The sequence below is a fragment of the Herpailurus yagouaroundi genome, unplaced genomic scaffold (assembly GCF_014898765.1).
Source record: "Herpailurus yagouaroundi ecotype Mexico unplaced genomic scaffold, PumYag 28, whole genome shotgun sequence".
Classification (NCBI taxonomy): domain Eukaryota; kingdom Metazoa; phylum Chordata; class Mammalia; order Carnivora; family Felidae; genus Herpailurus; species Herpailurus yagouaroundi.
The window spans coordinates 5,710,138-5,735,511 of record NW_024412376.1 but is presented as its reverse complement, the minus strand read 5'-3'; the positions used below and the strand labels follow the sequence as shown (position 1 = coordinate 5,735,511).

At 46.0% G+C, this 25,374-nt stretch overlaps 1 protein-coding gene across 4 annotated transcripts in view; it reads left to right on the top strand.

The window, feature by feature from the left end:
• PLEKHA2 (pleckstrin homology domain containing A2) overlaps nucleotides 1-25,374 on the top strand; it is a 75,940-nt gene that overhangs the window by 31,935 nt on the left and 18,631 nt on the right. For 3 of the 4 annotated variants that reach the window (XM_040454118.1, XM_040454034.1, XM_040453943.1), the window contains 5 exons: nucleotides 161-324; nucleotides 14,134-14,229; nucleotides 14,432-14,488; nucleotides 19,880-19,928; nucleotides 21,358-21,455. In XM_040454118.1, coding sequence (XP_040310052.1) covers nucleotides 184-324; nucleotides 14,134-14,229; nucleotides 14,432-14,488; nucleotides 19,880-19,928; nucleotides 21,358-21,455 — 441 coding nt within the window. In that variant the 5' untranslated portion in view covers nucleotides 161-183. The remainder of the gene's footprint in view (nucleotides 1-160; nucleotides 325-14,133; nucleotides 14,230-14,431; nucleotides 14,489-19,879; nucleotides 19,929-21,357; nucleotides 21,456-25,374) is intronic. The other variant, XM_040454179.1, reaches the window with a different exon arrangement.

Sequence of the window (25,374 nt, the reverse complement as noted above, 5' to 3'; positions counted from 1 at the left end):
GTCTGGTTGGGGTGGAACATTTGCTCTGGGGAAAGGGGCTGATATGTAGAAGCCTACCTTCTTACAGAGGTGAGTCAAGCCAGAGTGAAGGTCCTCCAGGTCCTGAGGCAGGGCACCCTTCACCCTCCTCATCAGCACCTCCCTTCTTCCTGCCATGCAGGGTGATGTGAGCAGAGCCCAGGAATGCCTTATGTGGATCGACAGAACCGAATCTGTGGGTTTCTGGACATCGAGGAGAATGAGAACAGCGGCAAGTTTCTGCGGAGGTACTTTATTCTGGACACCCAGGCCAACTGCCTTCTCTGGTACATGGACAACCCCCAGGTGAGAGGCTGCATGGGAAGGTGGCTGGCTGCCTGTCACTGCTTGGGAGGAATATGCATGGGATTAGGTCCAAGCACTTCATCTCTTGTGGGCAGCATCACACTGGTGGTCAGTAAGGAGTGAAACTCCCCACAACACACACACACACACACACACACACACACACACACACACAGAGCCATCCCAGATACTAGTTTGAGGAAAAAGAAGCTCATTTGTCCTGATCCTGGGGATCTGGTATCTTTTCTTACGCTCAGGAATTTAAAACTTCAGAAGTTCAGCAGAGGCCGGCCCGGCTTGTTCCAGGCTCCAAGGCATGGCTTGCTTTCTTTCACTTCCCTTGTTGTGACTGTGGCCTCATGGCCACTCCTGCTCTTCCAGTCTGGGGCCCCTCCCTGGCAGGGAGTGTGGCCTGGTTCCCTGAGCTCAACGAACGTTGGACTTCTTTGGTCTCTTGCATCAGGGAGTTGTAGAATCCTAGGTGGGAGGTGACCTTAGTGGTCACCTAGTTTTGCTTCTTTTTTTTTTTTTTTTTTTCCAACGTTTATTTATTTTTGGGACAGAGAGAGACAGAGCATGAATGGGGGAGGGGCAGAGAGAGAGGGAGACACAGAATCGGAAACAGGCTCCAGGCTCTGAGCCATCAGCCCAGAGCCTGACACGGGGCTCGAACTCACGGACCGCGAGATCGTGACCTGGCTGAAGTCGGACGCTTAACCGACTGCGCCACCCAGGCGCCCCACCTAGTTTTGCTTCTTGATGGTAACAGATGAGAAACTGAGTCTCAGACATTGGAATTGACTTCATCGAGGACATGGCCAGACTTAGGTGACCTGCCTAGCATTTTGTGGCAGTGAGACACAAAGATAGTGTCCCCTACTTTTAATTGCTGGGCTTGGGAGCCCCTGGTGTTGTCACTGGTATGAGAAAAAGTCTCAAGTCTTTTTATTTCTGGTGCTATGAGTGCTGTTGGGTCTTTCCTTCCCATTGCCCTGGAGCAATGGAAATTTGGTGGAATGAGTCCCCAAAGATTGGCATGGCCCCTGAATGTCAAGTTCATGGGTGACAGCCATGTTGTGGCAGGGAGGAGTGTGGGGCTGAGATCTGGCTCTGGTTCAGAGACTTGGGAAGGGGAAAGTCTGAATGTTAGGGGGTGGATATGTGCTTTAAGATGTGCAGTGGAAAAAGATTACTGTGAATCTCTAGGTTATTATCCAGGGACTAACCCTCTAGAGGCCTTTGGCATTTGCCCTCTGGGTTTGATGGCGAGAGAACATGCTATAGATACAGAAAACATACTCTGGTTAGCTGCTGCTAGTCACCTCCTCCAGAAAAAACTTAACCCCTAAATAGAACTGTGCCCCGTGTGTCACCTCTCATTCCTGATAACCTTCTGTTGATCACTTTCATTGAAAATGCTGAGTGTGCAGAATGAACCCTATGAACACTTACATCCTTGACTTAGCCTGGAATGCTTGCCTCTTACAGTGTTTTTGTGTTAGGTTTGCCTTCTGGCCCTACTCTACCATTTTCCTTGCCTTTGTTCTGTACAGGTGCCCCTAGCTGGGTCAACAGAGCCACTGCAAAAGGAAGTGGCATTGTTGGAGGAGCTTGGGATCAAATCTTTGTTGCTGGTTGACTTGGCCCCTGGCATGTCAGGGGTGAGCTAAGGGTGACTCATGGTCTCTGGGTCTTATCATTCCCTTTCTCTTTTTCTCCCTCTGTGTACCTTCTCTGACTCACCTATCATATTAGCTAAGGTAATTCAAAAGTATTTTTATCCTGACCTACCTGCTTACCGCCATGCTTCCTGCTAAGACTGTTCTTAATGCAGATTCATTTGCTTGGGGAATCCTGACTTAACTGTTGCCAGCTACCGCCCCTGAGAGCTGGATCCTCCTTCATATCCTGGACCACAGACTGAGAGCCTTGCTGTCAGTGACAGATCACTCAGGGCCACATTGTTACCATCTCAGATTTCAAATGTTGCCAGTTGTCGGGATTTCCCTTGCTCTGTCCTGCCCACTGATTTTACTGTTCCTTGGTTCCAGAACCCACACTAACCTTGAATGCTCTGCCCTGGGCCGCCTTACTAGGACCTCTGGGGTCAGCCCTCGTCTGCCAAGGGCAGCCTCTTGCACTTCCCTGCTGACTGAGCTCTCAGCTGCACTTTGTGCTAGAGCCTTCTTTGAGTTTGAGTTACCAAATAGAACTTGTGGTCACTGCTGGGGAGTCTTTACAGTTTCCCTGGAAGCAGAGATTTCAGCTGGCCTGGCATCTGCCTAAAAAAGCAGAGTCTTGCTGTTGACATAGTTCAGAACAATGGTTTAGAACATTTTCCTCCTTCAGCTGTTGACTTAGCTCATCATTGTGTTAATGGCCAAATAGCCATTCTAGATTTGAGAGTGGATATTTTTATAAGTTGTAAAATAGTATTAGTGAACATTTATTACTGTGTGGCAAGAACTGTTCTAAAGACTTCGTGGGGTTTTCATTTTATTCTGACAAGTCTAATTGATAGGTATTATTGTCCTTACTGTAAAGGTGAGGTGGGTGAGGCAGAGAGGGGAAGAATTTGCCCATGGCTACATAGTGAAGAGTTTCAGAGCCAAGATTCCAGCCCTGGCAGTCTGACTCCAGTTCTTCTGCCTTTATTGCTGATAATGAGACCATCATCGTAATGTTGCTTAGGAGGAAGGAAAGCTTTAGAGGCAGTCTCTGATGAAGAAAGAGAAGCCAGAGGACGCTCAGGGCTGGGAGGTCCTCTAGGGTAGGGAGTAGGGAGCTCATCTGGCTTAGGTTTTGATCCATAGTGTCCAGCATTCAATAAAGGTGTGTGCTCAATGAATGGATGAACAGACCAAAGAGGGCCAAGTGAAGAGTCTGTCCAAAGGGAGGCCTTTGTGAAATGCAGAGTGCCCAACACTGCTCTCCTGGGGTTGGGCTTCCCTTGGGCCTAAACTGAGTGGAAACTCTGCAGAGGCGGACAAAGCAGAGTGCTGGAAGTCAGGAGGAGGGTGGATTGGAGATGGTCCCCAGGAGCAAACAGAGGGGGTGGGTGGAGGGGGTGCTCTGCCCCTGAGGAGAGAGACATGGAACTGCGTTCGGTCACTCACTATCTTATTTTTATAGGGCAAAAGAGACGCCTGATATGGTATCTTAGTTAATAGGCACTAATAAGCAGGGGATTCTTTCAACCCCTGTCTCTGATCTTTGCCTGTTGAAGCCACTTGGTAGTTGGTGGTTATGGAGCCTGTTTTTCCTACTGCTGCTGCTACTATTACTGTTACCTGCTGCTTATGCTTACTGAGTGTGAAATGTTTTACATACATTATCTCATTACGTCCTCCTAATAATCCTGGGACTCAGGGACCGTTATCACTCTGGACGAGGAGCAGGAAGTTTGGCAACTTTGTTCAGAGTCACACAGGTGTTAAAATGTAGAGTTGGAGTTGGAGCCAGGTATAGACGCTCCAGTGCCTGCTTTCTTCACCTGCATCCGCTTCCTCCCACTGATGTCTGTGCTCAGCCCTGTGCAAGGTCCTGGAGACGCGGTGGGAGCTGAATTCAGTGAAGTCTTTGCCACCGGGAAGCTTCAGGTTTAGCTGGAGAGATGAAAACATCACACACAACTGTGGCGCTAAAAATCTCAGCGCAGCTTTATAACAAGATGGCACAGTGTTAAGTTGAATGGCCCAGATGCCAGTAGGTTGGCTGAAGGGGAAGGGGGTGCAGTTTTCTGGTGTGTCTGCCCATCCAGGGAAGGTGTAGGGCCTCAAGGTGGAGTCTCACATGGAAAGTTCTCAGGTCTGGGAGGCGAGATGAAGGATCAGATTCTGGCTCTGCCACTGAGTGGTTTTGTACATTAGGTGAGGTATCTGTGCTCACTGGGCTGTAGGTACTCTAGATGATCTCTAACATGGCTGTCAGCCCTTCGTTTCCTGAAGGGAGAAGAGTAGAGTGAGCTACTGGAGTTTAGCAACACAACTTAACACAGGTTTGCTAAACACGCCCTGTGCACCATACACCACTGTGGATGCTGAGGCTCCAGCGGTGCATAGACCGCATCTTTTCCTTCATGGAGCTTACACTGTCGGTGAGGAGGTGGACGATTAAAAAAAATGTGGCAGGGAGAGTGGGACCCCCACCTTCGTGGAGGGGGGTGGTGCTAGATCCAGATACGGAAGGATGGGTGAGATGAATTATTACCACAAGTGATTCCCATTTGCAGGGCATTTTATAGGTTTTGAAGTGTTTTCACTTACGCTATTTCATTTGATAGGGTTTTTTTTCAATATTCATTTATTTTTGGGAGAGTGCAAGTGGGGGAGGGAGAAGGGACAAGGGAGGTGAAGCGGGCTGTGCACTGACAGGCTGATAGCAGTGAGCCTCAAACTCAGGAACCGTGAGATCATGACCTGAGCTGAAGTCGGACGCTCAACTGACTGAGCCACCCAGGCACCCCTCTCATTTGATTGTTATGCACTCTATCCTAAGCAGAGCCAAAGGGGAAGAGGAAGGTATTCTATGTGAGGGAAACAGCAGTCATTTGGGGACAGAGGCTGTCCCAAGGAGGAAGGTGACGTCACCTGGTTAGAGTGAGACCCCAAGACCAGGAGTCAGGCACCAAGACAAGGATTTGTGCCAAGCTCTTTCTTAAGGAAATGTTCTTCTGGAAGCTGTCAAGAGAGCTGGGAAGCAGGACAGGGAAGCAGAGGAAACCAGACAAAGGTCTTCCAAGAAGTTGGCAAAGGGTAGGCCTCAGCCTGATGCTGCAGGGGGGCTCGCTGTGGGTTAGGCCTCAGAGTTCTCCGAGAGACATGGGCTTTCGCATGCCACACTGGACAGTCACTGGTTTTGGCTCTACCAGTGTGGGCAAAACAGCTCCAGAGGCCTGAAGGCTGCCCTCGGAAACAGAGCTGCAGGTGCCGGCCATCGTGTGCACAGCAGCCGTGTCTGCTCACGGGATGAATGGCAGGGGTACGCTAGGTGTCAGCATGCATGGGCCCAGTACAGCCCCAGATGTCTGACAGAATTTGGATTCAATGTGGTAAAGTTTTTAATACAGGCAGTGGTGACACCAGACCGATACGGGATGAAACCCATTTGCTAAAAAGCACCCCTATAAATAGAAAGTTTCAATATTTTTGGGGCGCCTGGGTGGCGCAGTTGGTTAAGCGTCCGACTTCAGCCAGGTCACGATCTCGCGGTCCGTGAGTTCGAGCCCTGTGTCAGGCTCTGGGCTGATGGCTCAGAGCCTGGAGCCTGTTTCCGATTCTGTGTCTCCCTCTCTCTCTGCCCCTCCCCCGTTCATGCTCTGTCTCTCTCTGTCCCAAAAATAAATAAATGTTGGGAAAAGAAAAAAAAAAAAAAGAAAGTTTCAATATTTTTGGTTATGGCCACAGATTTGGCTAATGCATTTAAAAATCGATACGCTGATAATATTAAGTACACAAATAATTTTTGAACGGAAACAAACATTGGCTGGATCTCCCTGAAACGTCACCACGATATTATGGAACGAGCGCATGTATTTTAATTTAATGTGGGTGTCTATCATGAGAGAGGAGAGGAAATACCTTAATTGGGCTGCTCTACTTTATTACAGTGACCTACAGAGTGACTAACTATATTTCAGTTGCACAGCAACGCTTATGTTCCACCCTCGTGATGCCCACTTGCCTAAGTAATTGCAAGACGTAATTATATAGCCCTGAACAAAGGATAAACAGAAGCATGAAAATACTGTTGTACTAGATGGTTGTTCTTGTCAAATGTACTCTGCGAAGTGTATTTTCTCTCTGTTGACAGAAAAATACTCAGATGCTTTTACTTTGCAAAGGCCGTGATATGAATTATGGATCATTATAACCTTCAGAAAGATTGTTATCTCTCCTGGTAACTCTGGGGCTGCAATGGAAGCCCTTTGCTTTTTTTTTTTTTTTTTTAAAGAACTTTTAATAAGTTCTTTCCGTTGAAAGTGGCAAGCAGTTTCACCCGTGTTGACAAAAAAGATGGTTATTTGACTATTTTGGGTTTTTGGATATATTAGTAGAATGCAGAACAGTGGTAGGAATATGTAGAACATATAAATGAGCAATAATGTTGTCTCTTTTTTTAATGTTTATTTTTGAGAGAGAGAGAGAGAGAGAGAGAGAGAGAGAGGAAGAATGAGTGGGGTAGGGGCAGAGAGAGGTGGGTACAGAGGACCTGAGGTGGGCTCTATGCTGACACAGAGCGCCCAATGCGGGGCTCAAACTCACCAACTGCGGGATCACGATCTGAAGTTAGATGCTTAACTGGCTGAGCCACTTAGGCGCCCCGACAATAGTGTTGTCTTAAAGGCTAGGTGAAAATTGCTACTTTTTAAAATTGTGTTTTCTGTCAGAAACCTCCTTCAGCAAAATTTGGCTAAAATCCAACAATATTTAAAAGATCTTTGCATCACATGCTTTACTCTGTCAAAATGCCAAGAACTGGTAAGGGAACTTAAAAAAAATAGCCAATGCATGCATATGGTACAAAATTCAAAATGTAGGACAGCTCACATACAGTGACAGGTTACTCCCTTCCAGTCCTCTGTGCCAGCCACGTCTTTCCCTAGCCAGAGGCAGCCCACATGATCAGTTTCTTGTGTGTCTATCCAGAGATACTCTCTGTATAAACAAGCATCATGATAATTTTCAGATTTTCAGCAGTTGTTTGAGCCAAGTGTTTTTCATTCATGGGTTTTGTGTTATTGGTATGTGTATTAACTTTCCACGTAGAAAAATGATTTAACGGGCTAAGTAGAATTTCTGGCACGCTTTTGTCCATACTGTGTTAGAGTAAGGATGCAGAATTCCTTTGGGGAAAAAAAATTCTAAAAGATTGCAAGCAACAGATCTGTACTTTCACCCAAATGCAAATTCTGTTAAGGGAACATTACTATTTAATTAATGTTTTTAGAATTGAAATTATGCATGGACTTTTGGAGAATGAACATAAAATACTAGAGTATAATCATGTGGTTTTTTAAAAAACAATCCTCCTCTTCTTTATAACAAGATGGTACTTTGTCTAAATTAAAAAGAAGTGAAAACCAAGAGGCACTTGGGGAAAATTGTGTTAATAGTTAGCCCTACTTGTTATTAAAGTTCAAGCAACTAAAAGAGAGGAAAGCTGAGAGATGTAGCTGAGGTTTTACCCATGTGAAGCCGTGAAGAAACTGTTCTAAGTTTTCTTAAAATTTGTCTTTGGTTATATTGTTGTTAATGTTTTGCTTTTAGATTTCAGTCTTCAATATTTGTTTGAATATATCTATCATATACATCTATGTTTATGTATTTATAAAACTATATACAAAAGAATGGCATTTTATTATTGTTTTTATTCAAATAATGCCTCTAAGGCAAAGCGGGCAATTGTATATTTGGGAGGGAGCTGCCTATTAGATTTTGCTTCCGAGCCCGTTTTCTTAGTTCACATCAGCTGAGCACAGAACACTTTGAGATATACCTTAATTAGGGAAACACCGATCGTTTATGAGTCTCCTGTCCTCCTCTGTAAAGTAGGGGTAATGATATTAATTATATCTCCCTCTGACATAGTTGCCGTAAAGATTAAATAATTTTTGTGAAAGTGCTTGCATAAACTCTAAAGTGTCACCGAGATGTTACTTGTTCACAGTGAGACATTTTCCTAGGGTTTCCTGGAATGTCAGTGGTGGTGGTGCAAGGTGAATAGGGAGGAAGGGACAGATCCAGAGGCCCTGTGAAGGAAGAAAATGACAGGCTTGGTGACTGACAGAAGGGTGAAGGAGAGCATTCGGAGGTTTAGGACCAGGCTGACTGGGAGAGAATGTGGATGCGGGCAGTGGGGTACGGGGCCAGTTTGAGGCTGGAAGGGAAATGACTCTTGAATTTGAGGCATGTGTGGAGGGGGCTGCCTTGAGCACAGGGGTGAAGGTGTTGGCTTACTTTTTTTTTATTTTTAATTTAAAAAAATGTTTTAAAGTTTTTATTTATTTGAGAGAGAGAGAGCAAGCACAGGAGACGCCCCGCGGTCCCCCGCGCCGGTGGAGAGTGAATCACAAGCAGGCTCCACACTGTCAGTGCAGAGCCCAATATTGGGCTTGAACCCATTGAAACATGAGATCATGACCTGAGCCGAAATCAAGAGTTGGACCCTCAACCAACTGAACTATCCAGGCACCCTGAAGGGGGTTGGCTTATTGAGTTTAAGGTTTTAGTTTCAGAACCATTTTTGTGGCCAGTAGTTGGAGTCTTGGAATTTGAATGTGTCCAGGGGATTATCTACAGCCCGGGCCTTGGTGCATGTGTTTTGGTCACTATCACCAGGATTTGGGGGAGGGAAATAAAGGGGCTGGGAATGTGGTGGCAGGAGACTTACAAATCATAAAGTCCAGCCACTGGCTGAAGCTGGTGCTGATGTGTGTCAGTGAAAAAGAGGCATCCAGATAATAGAATGCAAGCATTATACCAACACAGCAATTTATGATACAGAGTTGACTTTTCTGGAAGGCAAAGATTAAATGCGTATTTTGAACTGTAGAATGAGGAGAATAACCATGGACATTTCACTCTTCCTCAAGTTAGTTATCAGGAAGTGGAGCTGCAGAGTGGAGGGGAGGAGATGTATTTGACACCAGAGCAACAGGTCAAGCCACTGTCTGGATCACCTAATCCCTGGGAATAGCTTGGTTACTTTCCTTTTGGTTATTCTTATTCTAGGGTGAGGGCTGTGGAATGTGGGGCAGAGGGAATTATGCTTTCCCCTCTGTTCCCATCACATGGCTCTTCCTAGGCAAGTCTTTCTTTTCTGAGAGTCTGTGTCTGGCCTTGGCTTCTCGTGGTTTGAGTTGTGGTTTCAGCCCATGGGCAGCCATGTTGGCTCAGGGCCTAGTTGTGGGATTTCCACATACATTCCCTTCCTCCTTCTCCCACTAGTTAACTAGCAAGCTGTTTTTGACCACCTAATGTGTTCTGCTAGGCACCACTGAGGGATATGAGAGAAGGTAAGATGGCTAGCCTCTCTCTTTCCCCCTTTCTACTCTGAATCCCCAGTCTTTTGGAGTTTGGCAGCCAAGAGCCAGTTTGACCAGTTCCTGCCCTGCCCAGCTTGGGTAACTATATAGGGCCTCTTTTGGTGTAACCCTGCTGGTCCTGCTCTTGTATTTACCTTTCATTGATAATCAACTCTCAGATAATGAGCAGGTCCTTGTACATTTGAAGGATCGTCTCACAGGAGGTGGCAAGGTACAAAGGAAAGAGCATGAGATTGGAGAATCAGAAAGGGTTGGGTTTGCGTACTGGCCTGACTACTCAGTGCATGTGTGACCTTGAACAAGTTGCTTCACCTGCTCAGTCCTTAGTATCTTCATCTGTAAAATGGGATTGCTAGGATGAAGCAATGTGTAGGAGTACCTAGCGACAGGCCTGGTGCATAATAGACTCTACATATGCATCAGCTTCCTTTTTTCTTCCTCCAGTTGTGCTTTGCCAGAGTATCAGATTGATGTTGGGAGTTACAAGCTCTGCCTTTATCTGCTTGTTGAGGAAGTCATTTCCCCACCTTGAGCCTTAGAGGACTCATATGGTGAATGATGAGGGATCACCAGAACCTTAGTGTTGTTGTGCTGTGAGTTTATGACTCTATAGTTGGTCATTTCTGTGTTCCCTGTTACTCTCATTAGAAGATGGGAAAGGCAGCTGGAGACACACGGGTAAAATTTTCTATTTCAACAAGAAATAATGTTGCTTCTGGAAAACAGGCTTACTATAGGAGGTGTGTCACATCTCTGTGTGGGCATGTCTGCTCCTTCCTTGGTAATGGAAAAGAATAAACTCTACGCTTTTCACTCATGGGAAGTGGGAGCTTCTTTGAGGTCCTTGGTGGCAGAACACTTGAGCAAAAAGCAAGGTGTTGGCAGTATCGTCATAAAAACTTGTCAGTCATTCGGGGCGCCTGCATGGCTCAGTTGGTTAAGCAGCCAACCCTTGATTTCAGCTCAGGTCATGATCTCGTGGTTCTTGGGTTTGAGCCCCATGTCGGGCTCTGTGCTGATGGCAAGGAACCTGCTTGGGATTCTCTCTCTCTGTCTCTCTCTCTGCCCCACCCCTGCTGTCTCTCTCTCTCTCAATAAATAAATAAACTTAAAACAAAAACTGTCCACCATTTAATGGGAACCTGTCCTGTGCCCTACATTGTTCCAGAAAATTTAGAATGCTCCTGACTTAACAGACATCCTCACACACAATTGCTGACAGCCTTGTGTGGCACTGGAATCCCCTTTCTGTCTCCCTGCCCACTGCCCCGCCCTTCCCTTCCTCCCTGTTTACTGCTGGTGCAGCAGCCAGGGTCACCCTGTGCACTGCCACTGGGCGTGACTTTCTCTCACCAGCTGCTACATTGCCAGTGCACAGTCAGCAGGACCAGCCAGTGTGTGCAGCATTGGTCCTCAAAACGGGCAGCACCGTGGAATCAGTGGGGAGGTTGAGAAACATACAGGTGCCTGGACCCTACCCCAGATCAGCTAAAACTAAGGATGAGGCATGGGTATTAGTTTGTTTAAAAACATCCCCAGGTTGGGGCACCTGGGTGGATCAGTCTGTTTGAGCGTTCAACTCTTGACTTTGGCTCAGGTCATGATCTCACGGTTCATGGGATCGAGTCTCATGTTGGACACTGTGTTGACAGCATGGAGCCTGCTTGGGATTCTCTCTCCCTGTCTCCTCTGCCCCCCCCCTCCCAAAATCAATATAAAAAAACCCCACACATATATATATATATATATACATATATATCCCCAGGTGATTCGCATAGTAGTGTTCCCATCAGCCTGTCTCCATTCCGCATCTGCTTAGATGCTCTCATCTCGATGCTTCTCGTCCTTCTCCTCAAGCCCTTGACCCTCTTGTAGCTGGGACTCAATCCTTTTATGCCCCCTGCCCCTTATTGTTGTCCCTCTGGAACCCTACCCAAGGTCATGGGAAATGCAAACTCAGTGACAGCCAAGTTCAAAACATGAACAAGTCATTCCAAAGAAACGTCATTCGCCAGTGGTGGATGGGAGGCCTCTGGCACTCTGAGTGTAGCAGGCTTTTATGGACTGGTTTGGGAACTTGCCCACCATGTAAATGGTGTTTGTTTGTTTGTTTGTTTTAAGTTGAGGAGTCTGCTCTGTAGAGGAATACGATTCCACTCATGTCCTCAATGTGCTTAAAATCTAGTAAGAAGAGACAAACTCACAGAAAAATATAATCCAATACAGAACCCAAGGGCTAGATTTTGTCATGTAGACCAGTTGTTCTCAAATGTGGGCCTGTGGAGGGATCACTTGGGAACATTTAAAAAAATGTGCATGTTCTGACCACATTCCACTTGACTCTGATTCAGTGTTTTTTGGGTGAGGCCTGAGCCCAGGCCTTTTCAGGCGAGCTCCCTAGGAGATTCTGATGTGCACCAAAGTTGGAGAAGGATTGGTGTACGTGAATTAAGAGAGGGACAGACTGCAGTCAGGGTCCTCTTGTCCTTTCCCTGGAAGAGACAGTTTGTGGCCTGGAGAGGCAGCTTGCATAGGCTCTGACGCCCTGCCCCTCCCCAGGTGCTGTTTCCTGGCATCCCTGGCCTGACAGCTGGCTGCCTGAGGTCCTCAGCTCAGGCATGTTGGCACATTCTTCCTTGACCAGGAAGTGTCTGCCTGGGGCTGCCACCCTGGCAGTGAGCTGTCACCATTAATCTCCTAGGTCCAGTAATTGGAGTGGACACAGAGCCATCCCTCTGGATCAAGGCTCAGTGATCTTGGGGCTGTTTACTCCTGTCATTCATTTTCCCCTGGGTAGGGAGGAAGATGGGGAGAAACTGCATTTACAGACACTCATCATATTTTCCTGGCTTCTCATGGTGGAGGTGCATGTGAGCCTAGGAGCAGACTGAGGGGTAGGCTGTGGGTGAAGGTGGTGAAGACACCCCTGCCCTCAGGTAGCTGGGCCTGGAGAACTGCTGCTGTGTATTTCTGCAGCGGGAGAGCTGAAGGAGGGAGGGGGCGGAGGGGGGAGCAATGGAGAGGGTGGGGGGGATGAAGTAGTTGAAATCTGATCGGCTCATATCTGTCATTACGTGTGGGTTAGTGCCCGAATGGTTCCCCAGATCTCACTTCATCTCTCATAATTCCAGATACCTCTGGAGGCCTTCGGGCTGTGGTTTGGGGTGAGGAGAGGGAGTTGTGCAAGAACAGCTCTGAGACTTGGCTTGTGTATCTTGTAATTAGCCTTGTGGGTCGGGGAGAGGAGCTGCCGTGTGCTGGGCTCTCCCTCTGCATTTTCATGCTGTTCTCACAATAAGCCTATGAAACAGGGTTTGTCGTCCCCATTTTATAGGTACAGAAACTTGCCTGCAGTCATAGGGCGATAATGTCACAGCCAGAATTCCAGCCACTCAAGCTTTTAAAATTTTATCGTGCTGCTTGCTTCTAGGGCATTGGGTTGAAGTCAGGAGATCTGAGCATTTATGTGAAGTGGAACAAATCCCCTCACTCACAAATCCCCTCACTTTCCTCCAATGCCACACGGGGGCTGGGAGTGGGCCAGGTGCTCTGTGTCCAGCAGAGGCCCGTGGCTCCATGTGTCCATCCAGAGTGACTCACGGTCTCCTTGGGGCAGTGTCAGTCCCTCACCGGCCTTTTGGAGTCCTGTGGCTCCTTTTTGGACTCTGATTTAGGGGCACAGGACCTATCTCTCTTTATTCAATAGAGGTTTCCTTAAAAGTAAACAAAATGCTGTCACTGTGTATTTGAAAAAAATGTGTAAATCAGATCATCCATATTTGAAATGCTAATCTGGAGACTCACAAGGCAGCATTTTAGATTTATAGCCTCATTTGTAAAAGGGAGAGGGGGGATATCCTTTCTGAATTTCTTACTCTAAAATTTAAGGGCTCTGAGAATCCTTTCACTGTGGTATTATCCCCATCCCTTTTTTCCTGAATGGAAAATTTCACATCTTGCATTTGCTTCAAGTGATGTGTGTTAATTTAGTTAATTGGGCCTAGAAGGACTCTTCCCTGCCATGTAAGATACTTCTTAAGGGCAGTCTTCTGGAATGACCGGTCATTTCACTGCTAACCCTTTAGGAAATTCACTAAATTCTCATTATCCAAGATTCGTCTCTGTTTATTGCTTTGAGATAACCACAGGTAATGGGGACTTCAGGGTTATTCTTTGAGGCTTATGCAACAGTTTAAGAGGTCACCAGGAGCTGTGGACCGGGTCTCAGGTCCATGGGGGAGTGAATTTTCCACGTTATAAATTAGAAACTCCATAGCTGTGATTTCTAATCTCGGTCATTTCTTTGATATGCTACCATCCCTGTGTCATCATTATTTCATTTCTAACAGTGGAGAAATTAGAAAGCCAAAGAGATTGTGCCAAGATAGAATATTGCCTGACAAGGTGCTTGTGAGTTTCTTGCTGTTTTAACAGAACATTTACTTAGTGTTTTATGGTCTACAGACATCATTCCAGTTGGTACTCGTAATGCTCCTGTAAAATAAACCGAACAGCTGTATTTTCTAATTTCTGTATTGTGTGAATCTGCACTGTGTTTATTACAAAAAGAACTTAGAGTTAGGCATGTAACAGGACCAAGCCACCACGGAGATCAGAGCAGTCAGGAAAGAAAAAATATAATGGCTAACACTTGTTGAGAGTCATTTATGTACCAGGGACAACTCCAAGTGCCCTTAAATGTATTAGGTCATCCGTATGGCTGCCTTATGAGGTAGGTACTATTATCATCTCTATTTTTACAGAAAAGAAAGTGGAGGCTTAGTGGTTCAGGAACATATTCACTGTCAAATGGTGGAGCTCACACTTTTCACCACTGTCCTAGAACACAGCCCTCTGTGGTAAGGCCAAGGATAAGATTAGTGTATACATATACATGGCAAGAATTATCACTGTTTTAGAGAGGAAAGTGAGCTCAAGGGTAAGTGGCTTGCTCAGGGTTGCAAAGCCAGGACTAGAGTCTTGGTCTTCTGTCTCTTAGCGCTGTTTCCACTGCCTCACGTAGCATCATCCTTCTCAAAATGAAAAACATCTGTCTTTCAGAACCTGGCAATTGGGGCAGGAGCTGTTGGATCTTTGCAGCTGACCTACATCTCGAAGGTAATGTTCTCCTGGAGCTCTGGGAATTCATGTTCTCTAAATAGGTTTAGTATCTAAACAAGAAATGTCCAGTTCTTCTGGCGTTAACATTTGGGGGTATTCCGTGGGCAGTGAAGTGCTCCCCTGTCCTCACGTTTGCCTTTGGAACTTTGCTGCTGACCAGGGCTGGGTGGAGTGTGGCTCGCAGGTTCTTGGAGCTGAGCCTGAAGCCTCTTCCTTCTGGGACACATCAGTGATGCTCCCAGCTCCTGCCAACGAGGTATTGGTAGTGGGGATAGGAGTGGGGCATGACCTTTTTTCGAAATTGGGGCAAAAAGGAGCACAAAAACAACTACGAAACCTCCTAGTGACTCTAAAAGATTCTCCCCAGGGGTCTTGTTCTAAAGGAGCAGCTCAGAAAGAGTTGGGGCTATGCTGGATTATCAATCACCTTGGACAGGATTCCTGGAGGGAAGGCTGAGAGAGCCCCGGGAAGACACTCAGTTGTTCCAGGGAACCATTCAGCAGTCAGATGACTGCTGGAGGGTCTGGCAGGTGGGCTGACGGGCCATCCCCCATCCGGTTAGTGCGGATGGTAGGAGATCAGCCCCCCTTCAGAGCAGAGACGGGGCAGAGAGGGGGCGGGCAGAGGGCTGATGATGCCCACACATAGCTGCTGAATTTAGCTTCTTTTAGCGGCCCCTCCCTGGAGCAGGCACCAGTGCTGACCTGTGATGCAGCAGAGATAAAAAAGGCCGGGGGATTTAGTGCCTCACCAGAAAGAGGAACTCTTTGTCCAATGAGAAGAGCCAGGTGGCGCCCAGCCAGCACAAAGGTTCCGGAAGTCCTGCTTTCCCCACGCACCCCTCACTTCAGGCCTCTTGGGGAATCTCTGCTTCCTTGTCCACATTCTCCCACCCTCAGGGGTTGATACACGGTAGGGGGACCCAGATCTGAGTGACCACTGGCTCCTTTTCATAATGAGCTTTGGGAGCCCTTGTGTTCAGCCTGCCATCCCAGCTGGCTGGGGTGGGGGGGGTGCTTGGAGGTGGAGGCGGTTGCAGGGGCTGCAGGCAGCGTCTGGCAGACACAGCTGGGCACAAAGGCAGAAGATGCAGGGCAGGGTTTGAGCGGATTAGAGAGAGGAGATAATGACCTGGCGGGGGGGCGGGAAGGGAGCAGGGCTTTAAGCAAAGCTTTGCTAGCACAGCTGTGGGCAATTTGTGCTTGCCTTGTGGTGAGAGATGTGGCCGCCTCCAAGGCTAGGCCGGCCAGAGGTTTGGGCCTTCCCCTTGCCTGTCGGGTCTTGTTGTGAGCTCATTAGGTCTTTCTCCAGGAGGCTTGGAGGAACAGAATCAGAGGGGGAGCAGAGAACCTCATTATTAGTGAAATTCCAAACCCTCTCCTGTTTGAGAGGGTTTTGGAGATTTTTTTTTTTTTTTTTTTTTTGATTAGGGAAAAGTGAATACAATCTCCTGCTGAATCATGATTTATAAATGCAGCTCAGATGAGGGCTTTTAGAGTTCTCAGTTTTGGAGGCTGCCTCATTTAGAAAGGATGGGCATGCCTTTTAGCCCTTCTTGGGAGATGCAGGCCTGGGTGGGTGTTATGCAGAAACCCACAGCTGCCACAGGGTCAGGTTACATGGAGCTGAGAGGAGCCTTTAACTCCTGCCTGACCCAGTGCCAGAAAGCAGGGGTTTTCCCAGAAAAACATTGAGCTGTGGTGCTGGCATCAAATTTAGCCTTCCAGGTTATTTCTTGTTAACCCCTAGGTAGCACCCCTGCCCCCCAACCCCTAGAGTAAAGCATTTAACCACAGTGTTGACCTGGCTTGTGGTGTGTGTGTGGTCTCTGTGCGGGGGTCGGGGGGGGGGGATGCTGCGTGCTCTTCCATAGTTCTTTCTTGAGGGCTAGTGTTGGGAAGAGGAGTTCCTTCAGAAAAGCCAACAGAGATGAATGTTCTTGACCTGATGTCCAGGGCACCAATGGCAGTAGAACCAGGTTTTGGGCAAACTAGAAAATGTCTGAAGGTGGCCTTGGTGCCATCACCTTCCCACTTTGCTGGATGGCTCTTCTCTTGTATATAGCCAGCATCAGCATCCCACTCCCAGCTTGTGTCCCGCTTTGTCAGGGCCTTGCCCTCAGCTAGCTATAAGGAAGACCTTCCTAGAACACTGGTTCTTCTTCTTGTTGGGGGGTGGGAGTCGTGGTCACGGATCCTTCTAAGAGTTGCATGAAGAGTGTGGACTCCTTTTCCAGGTAAAGTATGTCTGTGTGTACACCCCGGTTTTGCCTGTGATTTCAGGGCTCATTGACCCCCTGAAGCTGGTCCGGAGGCCCCTACCTAGAACCCCTCCAACCATTCTGTGTAGTTGACTGCTTCTTCCTCTGCTCTTGATGTCAACTCAAGGGGCAGGGTCACTCTGGACACGGGGCAGAGCTACCCCAGGGCTTCAAGACCGTGTTCTGCTGTTGCTGCTTCTGCCAGAGGGGCCCCAGCTCTACTTCCGGCCAGGGGCAGACAGGATGGGGCCGGCTAAACAGTGCCCTGCCACCGATGAGTTTGCTGCTCCTGTGGTCTGTATTTGATCTGATAAGAGCGAGTTCCTGAGAGTCTGTTGCGATGTAGAGTGGCCTTATCTGCGTCACTCTGTGGGTGACCTGCGCCCATACCCCGCCTCACATCCTGACCTCCTTTCATTGCTTGCATAATTCAGGACCCACCAGTCAATCACCGCCATGCAGCTACTTAACTGTGGCCACCTCAGGGCAGGCAGATGGTAGCACTTGGCCACACCCACTATAGTTAAGCTGTCCACCATACTTTTTCAGGATCCTCTGTTCCTTCACTACATCCGAAAGAGGCTGCACAGGCTGGTCTGAGCACCAACATGAGGTGGGGTGGAGAGCAGAGGGCTTATACTTATAGTCCCATGGGGGCAGGGATTCTGCTGCCACAGTCCCCAGGATGTCGGGGAGGCCAGAGCTAACTTTCCATAGTAAATGAAGCCTGTACCTTGGCCCTTCTCCCCGAAGGACACAGCACAGCTAGAGACATGATTTCTTTTCCTCTTCTGCCATTCTGTGATTGTAAGAAGGGGACTTGTAATTGCAGTCTGGCTTTGCTAATTGGGAAGCTGATCAGAAATTTTGAGGGTGTGACCCTCGCTAAATAGCCTATCAGGGCAGAACTAGAACTGATTCAGCAAAGAACTAGCAGCCTTGCCAGATATTTCTTCCGTGGTTAGGCATGGGGCAAATTATAGACATGCATGCATGTAATCACGCACGTCCCCTGACTGAAAACTGGATAAACATATAAAAACAAATGAAAAACCAGATGATCTCTTGGTTTCAGTTGCTGTAATAAGCATATTGGTAGTAGTCTGTCAGTATAGGCTGCTGATAAGTTGTGGTCAGAGTTGACTGTCTGTCACCCAACCTGGTGAAAAGTCTCTGCCAGTGGTGCTTTCTCTGGTCAGTGATAAAAGTCAGTTTCTGGGAGAAAGAGGTGCATCTCCAAATAAGCCCCAGAAGGTCTCAAAGTGCCCAGCTTTACAAAGCCATCCAAAAGCTTCAAGTACAAAGAAGCCGTGAGATGGGTGGGTTCTGAGGGCCAGGCAGTTAGTTCTGTGATGGTCAGAGCTACACAGGAGTGGAGGGTAGGGCATGCACCTTGGGCATGGACCGTGGGCGTAAGGACCTGCAGGGGGAACATGGATGCTGAGGGATAGAGCAAGAAAATGAGACACTGACAGATCAGAACATCAGACACAAGCAGGATAAAGGCACATACTGTGGTTCAGATGGAATTCAGGATCTCAAACCCAGGAACACCAGGCAGCACAGGGGCAAAGAACTATGATGTCGTGGAGCTCTGCAGAGTGGTTTCTGGGAATGGCGAAGACATGCCTGAATTTGGGTGGTCTGTGACTGAACTTAGGATATGTGTGTTCATCTTTCCCTAAATCTTTGTGTTTCAGGACTGTTTAAAGACTTTCATTAGGCCTAAGGCCTCCACCTCACATGATGGTGAACGTATCAGAATATAACCATCTCCCTCATTAAATATAATTGGCTGTAAAATATTCGAAAGGATTTCAGTCACCTGATATTTGGAATGATTCGGCTGAGTAACTCTAATTTGTGATTGGCTGTAATTTTTTAGCAGTCATCTTGCCCATCCAGGAGGGTTCTTGCGAACTAAGAAAATCAAAGCTACTAATTATTTTCGAATGTAATGAAATTTCTTTGACTGTTTAAATTAAACATGAACGAAGTTGACTTAATGTGACATCTTGCAAACACTTGTCAAAGAGGTTTATATAATGTCGAGGAGGTTTATATAATGTTACATAGACATTTAATGATTGATGTATTAATGTTGAGTATGCTATATTCATTTTGTTTGTTGGAGGGCAAGGTATTTTTTTTCAGGTCTCATACAAGTAGGAGAAGGCCCTTGCTTGGAAAGGGGACTGAGAGAATGTGTCCACAGGGGCATGATGACAATGTGGAAATAGTTCCTAACCTAGGGTTTGAGGGCGGGGGGAAGGTGCCTCCTTAGAAATCCCAGGTACAGTTCCTATTCAACCTACACCAAGAGTAGTCACCTAATGTTTGTGGGCATATGATGGAATATGATTTGTTTTCCTTTATTGGTTCAGTAGGTTTGAACCAGAGTGACATGGGTTTACCTCTGCATGTAGTCAGGAGTGTACATGAAAGGGGTAGGATTGATAAAACAATATGAAAGCACAGGAGCTATAAACATATTTCTACTTTCTTCTGTTGTCTTCTTTTAAATACGTAAGTATGTTCTGATTCCATGGGCCCCTCTTATTTTTTGTGGTTCAACAGTTAGGGTAGATATAAAGGACACTGATCAGCATGTCCAAATGCACGCTGCCTGACCTTTCTGTGTGCTTTAATTGGAATCTATGTGTGTGTAGCAATACCATCTTTAATTTGGAGAACTGTTTAGGGAGGGGGTCGGTGGTTGCGAGAGGAGTGGAATCTTGTAGTGTGAATGGGACAAGTACAGGTTGTGTGGTCCAAAGAGAATTTTGTCAGGACTCAGTGGTTTCTAAAAGCATTTTTACAAAGATAAAGATTAATGTAGATATCAAGATAGTGCTTATTTCTGAGGGGTGGGGGTGGGATTCTATCAGGGAGAGGCATACAAAAGGCTTCCAAGAAAGAGGATTGATAGTGGCCTATTTCTTAATCTGGATCGTTGAGTATAGGGTTTCCATTTAATTATTATTCTTCAGAATGTTTATGTATGTTTTATATGCTCTTCTTTTTTGTGTGAGAAGTTTCACAATAAAAAATTTTGAAAAGAAAACACTGTTTTCTTTTACAACGTTAGAAATATATTCTTGTTTCTTTTGTTTTTTATTTGATTTAGGTGAGTGTAGCTACACCAAAGCAGAAACCAAAAACTCCATTTTGCTTCGGTAAGTACTGAACTGGAGGATGGGTTCTCCGAACACTCCTACAGCAACTTCCTTTTTGTGTGGAGACGGTCCTGTGATCACATGTGACTTATGTCCTGTGTATATGAGTGACTTCGGTCACAGCGATGTTGCTAGGTGTCAATGATACTGCTTTCTTTGGTCTCCCTGTGAACACCGTTAATAGCATAAGACAGAGGTGCAGGGAGCAGCGACGTTTCCGTTTTCCTGACTCCACAGGGCAGGGTAAAGGTATCTACTGGTAGTTTCTGGGAACCCTCATCTCCAACTCTGTAGTGGTGTGCTCAGGAAAGGTGGAGACTTGGGGGGGAGCTGGAGGAACAATGGAAAAGAGTATCCTGTCAAGTGTCTCAGTGTTGCCAGATGAGTGAAGAGTTGGGAGTGACACAGGAAGCAGAGAGGGCATTGCTTGGTGGCTGCCTCTAGTCATTAATTAAATCATCAGTATTTATTTGGCTCCTACTGTGTTCTCAGTACTGTACAAAGTTCTACAAGCAGATACTAACAAGTAGCTTCTGTTTTTCTCTAGGGTGGTTTTGCAAGCTCCATGAAGCAGGGATATCCCTTTGCTCTGTCACTGCTGTCTCCTCACCACATACAGTGGTTCCTGGCATATAATGGCTGTTCAATAATATTTGTTGAGGGACTGAATGAACTAATGGATTCAATGTGTACCGCATGATGCTTACTTCTTATAGTTCTGGCTTATTTATGCTATAAGAATAAAATAGTGACTTGAGCTGTCATCTCTCCCAACTGCAGGCTGGTTCAGGCTTCTTTGGTGCTCTCATTGTCCCATTTCTTTCAAATATCGTTGCTAAGCTCAGAAATTACTGTCTCAGATTTTGTGGTCAGCAGATCTAAAAGAGATAAATAATGAACCCAAAAGTAAATTATTGACCTCATGGAGTGCTCAGAGGAAAGAACAGGTGGAAAATAAGGTCAGGGTCACAGATTTGATCTCAGGCAAGCTTTGTTCCATTTTCCGACCACAGACAAGGCTCCTAACCCAGGCCAGTTGTGCCAGTAAAAACAAGGAGCACTGGGTCCAAAATTATGTATGTATCATCATGACTGTAAATCTGTGAGTACCTCTAAAAAGCAGTTCAAGCGTGTATCTTGGTGGTGGTGTACTAGAAGCCTGATCTCTGTACAACAGTATATTATTAAGGGGGTTATTAGAACATTAATGACAGGTGATGGACTAATTCACACTTTTAAAGAGAGAGCATTTACAGCCTGCTGCTTCCCTGATATTCATGCAGCTGACTTTGCGTCATGACAAATGTCTTCATCTGCTTCGTAGAATCCTCCACCTTGCTACTTCGGCACCTTAGTTTTGTGGAGTCTTTTTGTCTTGCATGTGTTCTCACCTGGGTCTTTCCTCTTTTCTTCCCCATGACTATTGCAGTCATCAATGCCCTCTCTCAGAGGTATTTCCTTCAAGCTAATGACCAGAAAGATCTGAAGGACTGGGTTGAAGCCTTGAACCAAGCCAGCAAAATCACCGTATGTATGATTCCTTCTCCTTTCTGGAGGGAGTCCGTGCCCCTTCTCAGCACGTGGCCCATTTTGGGTGGGGAAAAGCTCAGATGATGGCAGGGGCTTTCCCAGGAGCCGGTTCAGACCCAGTTCCCCCTACCTCTTCTTACACCTTGGCTGACTAACCACAAGTTGAACTGAGAGTTTGAGTTTGAATCAAGTTCAAGGGGAAGTTTATGGAGCGTCCCCTTTGCGCTTCCTGGGAGGGCTCCTGCTCTGTCGTGTTTTGGGTAATTCTGGTGTGCTGATTCAGAGTGTGGTGGGATTGGAAGATGGATTGCTGACTATGAGAAGCAGAGTAAAAGGAAAGCATATGAAGAGGGAAGTCAGAACTTTTTACTGGCACGGAGCGGGGAGATACTCTTCTTCCTTTAAGAGGTGACCTGGGGGTCAGTCCGGGCCATCCACCAACCTGTCCTGAAGAAGCCTTCCATTTGAAAAGCATCACTGAGCTAGTTCACTGACTGCTCTGTGAGTAGTCTCATTCTCTTTGACTGGTGAACTCCTTTCTTCTTCCTTAGAAATACAGAAAAAGAAAGAAGGCTAGGAAGGAGGAGAGGGAAAACTTAATGTTTTGGGGGCCAAAAAACCACTAGACATTTCATCAATAATAGGCAGGCTTGTGGCATGTAAACTGTGGTTTGTATGCTGAGAAGATTGATATTCTTGTTTTAGTTATTTTTGTTTTAAGTTATTATTTTAATTCCAGTTAGTTAACATACAGTGTTATGTTAGTTTCAGTTGTACAATATAGTGATTCAGCACTTTCATACGTCACCCGGTGCTCATCACAAGTGCACTCCTTAATTCCCATCACCTATTTCACCCAGCCCCCCATCCTCCTCCCCTCTGGTAACCATCAGTTTGTTCTCTATAGTTGAGGGTCTGTTTCTTGATTTGTCTCTCTCTGTCTCTTTTATTTTTCTTTTGCTTGTTTGTTTTCTTAAATTCCATATGTGAGTGAAATCATATGACATTTGTCTTTCTCTGACTTATCTATGTGTGTGTGTGTGTGTGTGTGTGTGTGTGTGTGTGTGTGTGTATGTATATATACCACTTTATCCATTCATCAGTTGATGGATCCTTGGGCTGTTTCCATGTCTTGGCATTGTGGATAATGCTGTTATAAACATAGGGCGCATGTATCCCTGTGACTTAGTGTTCTTGTATTCTTTGGGTAAATACCCAGCAGTGCAATTGCTGGATCAGAAGGTAGTTCTATTTTTAACTTCCTGAGGAACCTCCATATTGTTTTCCACAGTGGCTGCACCAGTTTGCATTCCCACCAACAGTGTACAAGTGCTACTTTTTCTCCACATCCTCACCAACACCTCTTGTTTCTTGCGTTGTTGATTTTCTCCATTCTGACAGTGTGAGGTGATATCTCATTGCAGTTTTGATTTGCATTTCCCTGATGATAAGTGATGATGAACATCCTTTTTATGTGTCTGTTGGCCATCTGGATGTCTTTGGAGAAATGTCTGTTCATGTCTTCTGTCCACTTTGTAATTGGAAGATTGATTTCTTTTTTTTTTCTTTTTTTTAAATTTTTTGAGAGCACACAGATGGGGATAGGGGTTGAGGGAGAGAGAGAATCTTAAGCAGCCTCCATCCTCATTGCGTAGCCTGATGAGGGGCTCAATCCCATGGCTCTAGGGCCATGACCTCAGCCGAAATCAAGAGTCAGATGCTCAACCAACTGAGCCACCCAGGTGCCCCTGGATGGTTCATTTTCTTATCATATGGTCAGACTAGTTTACATTCTAGTCACTTCTAATAGTAACCATTATGTACTGGGGCAGATTATTCTCCCAAATACCTCAGGGTTTCTGTGAGTAAATTAATAGGAGAAATCTGTACACCTATCCAGCACTTGCGATGGCAGTCTCAAGCAGAGTACAATTCAGTCATTGAGGTGGTCTGGCTTAGTAGCTTGTTATTTTTATAAACTTTGGTTCACCTGTGAAAAGAGAACGGAAGGGAGGGAGGGAGAGTGCAGCTATCTCACATTTGTGTACTAACCGACATGCTTGTGCACATGACTCTAGAGTGCGGATCTTAGTACAGGTTTCCTTCGTTCATGATGCGGTCTTCACCCTTCTGTGTTTGACACACTTTTGGAGCTTCTTTCAGTGTCTAATACTTTATTCTCTTTCAGCATTCCCTCATGGATTTCCTTCTCTGTTCCTGCCTCATAAACTGGGCTACAAAGCCTGATAGGAGGTGGGGCCTTTCTTTTGTGCCTTGAGCATAGAGTTGCTGTCAGTAGTGAGGTCCCCCCACCTTTTTTCTGGTCTTGTGGAACAGAAGTCATAAGCCACAGGAGTGGGAAGGAGCATGGCGGTGCCCAGAGGCTGGGAGTCCAGAGGCTTGCTGGAATGTCAGAGCCCTCTGCTAGGTCTCCATAGTCTCCAGGATCCCCCTTACTTTCCTTTACTCCATTCATATGTCTTTTCACTCCTCCTGCCAAAGGTCTCGTGGGATAGAAGGAAGAGGATGGATACTCTATTTCCTATTCAGTTCGTGCCCTGGAAGGGTTTACTTCTTTTTCTACTTCCATATCGTCCTGTATCTTGTGTCCTTCCTAAGGGAGGCTGGGATGAAGGAAGATGTGGGCTGGGCATCACATTGATGGCATGCCTACTTATTTTAGGGCACCTTATATACAAAGTGCAGCATCAGGCACTTTGGCAGATACAGAGATGAATGTGGGAACAGATAATGTATCGAGCCAAGCTCTCACACGTGCCATATTATTCACCCCTCTCACACCACTCTTATAAATGGTTTTATTACCCTTTTTTAGATGAGAAAGATGGAAATCAGAGTCTTGCCCAAAATCTAGAGGTGGGTAAATGGTAGAGCTGAGATTAAACACCCAGAACCCTATGACTTCCAAGACCTAAAAGAGTTAATAGAAATATTTAAAGGGGCACTTGGGTGGCTCAGTTGGTTAAATGTCTGACTTCAGCTCAGGTCATGATCTCATGATCTCATGGTTTGTGGGTTTGAGCCCCACATTGGGCTCTGTGCTGACAACTCAGAGCCTGGATCCTCTTCAGATCTGTGTGTCTCTCTCTCTCTCTCTCTCTGTCCCTCCCCCTTTCACACACACACACTCTTTCCTGCTCTCTCTCTCAAAAAATAAATGAATAAACATTTTTAAAAATTTTAAAAATATTTAAAAAGAGCAACAGTTGTAAACTTTGTTAGATTACACACCATTTTTACATACATGGCTTCATTTTAGCCTCATATAAAAACCTTAAGTGTTATTATTCCCAATTATAAATGGGGTGATACAAATATATAGAGATTAAAGTGACTTGCCCAAGTTTATGGAACCAGGATAGATCGAGTTTATCTGCCCACAGATCACTGTTCATTTTGTGCTGAGGCCACTGGGTCCTTATCACTGAAGAAAATGGTATGCTCTGGCTTATAGTTGCATTACTCCCATCTCTGCCTCCATCACTATGGCCTGTGTGTCTGTGTGTCCTCTCTTCTTCTAAAAGGGGCATCAGTCATTGGACTTTGGGCCCACCCTAACTGGTTATGACCTGATCTTAATTTAACTATATTTGCAAAGACCCTATTTCTAAATAAGGTCATATTCTGAGTTTGTGGGTGGATGGTTTTAAGGGGACATTATTCAACTTACTACATTTCCCAAAACTGTTGAAAATTGAGCAGTAAAAGTAAAGCACAGCCTCCTGCCCCCATTGCATTGTTCCTCATTGCAGTCTAGATATGCCTGGTGGAAGTAAGATGAGCCCCTGTAATTTTCTTTTTCTTTCTTTCTTTCTTTCTTTCTTTTTCTTTCTTTCTCTGTCTCTTTTTCTTCTTTTCTTTCTTTCTTTCTTTCTTTCTTTCTTTCTTTCTTTCT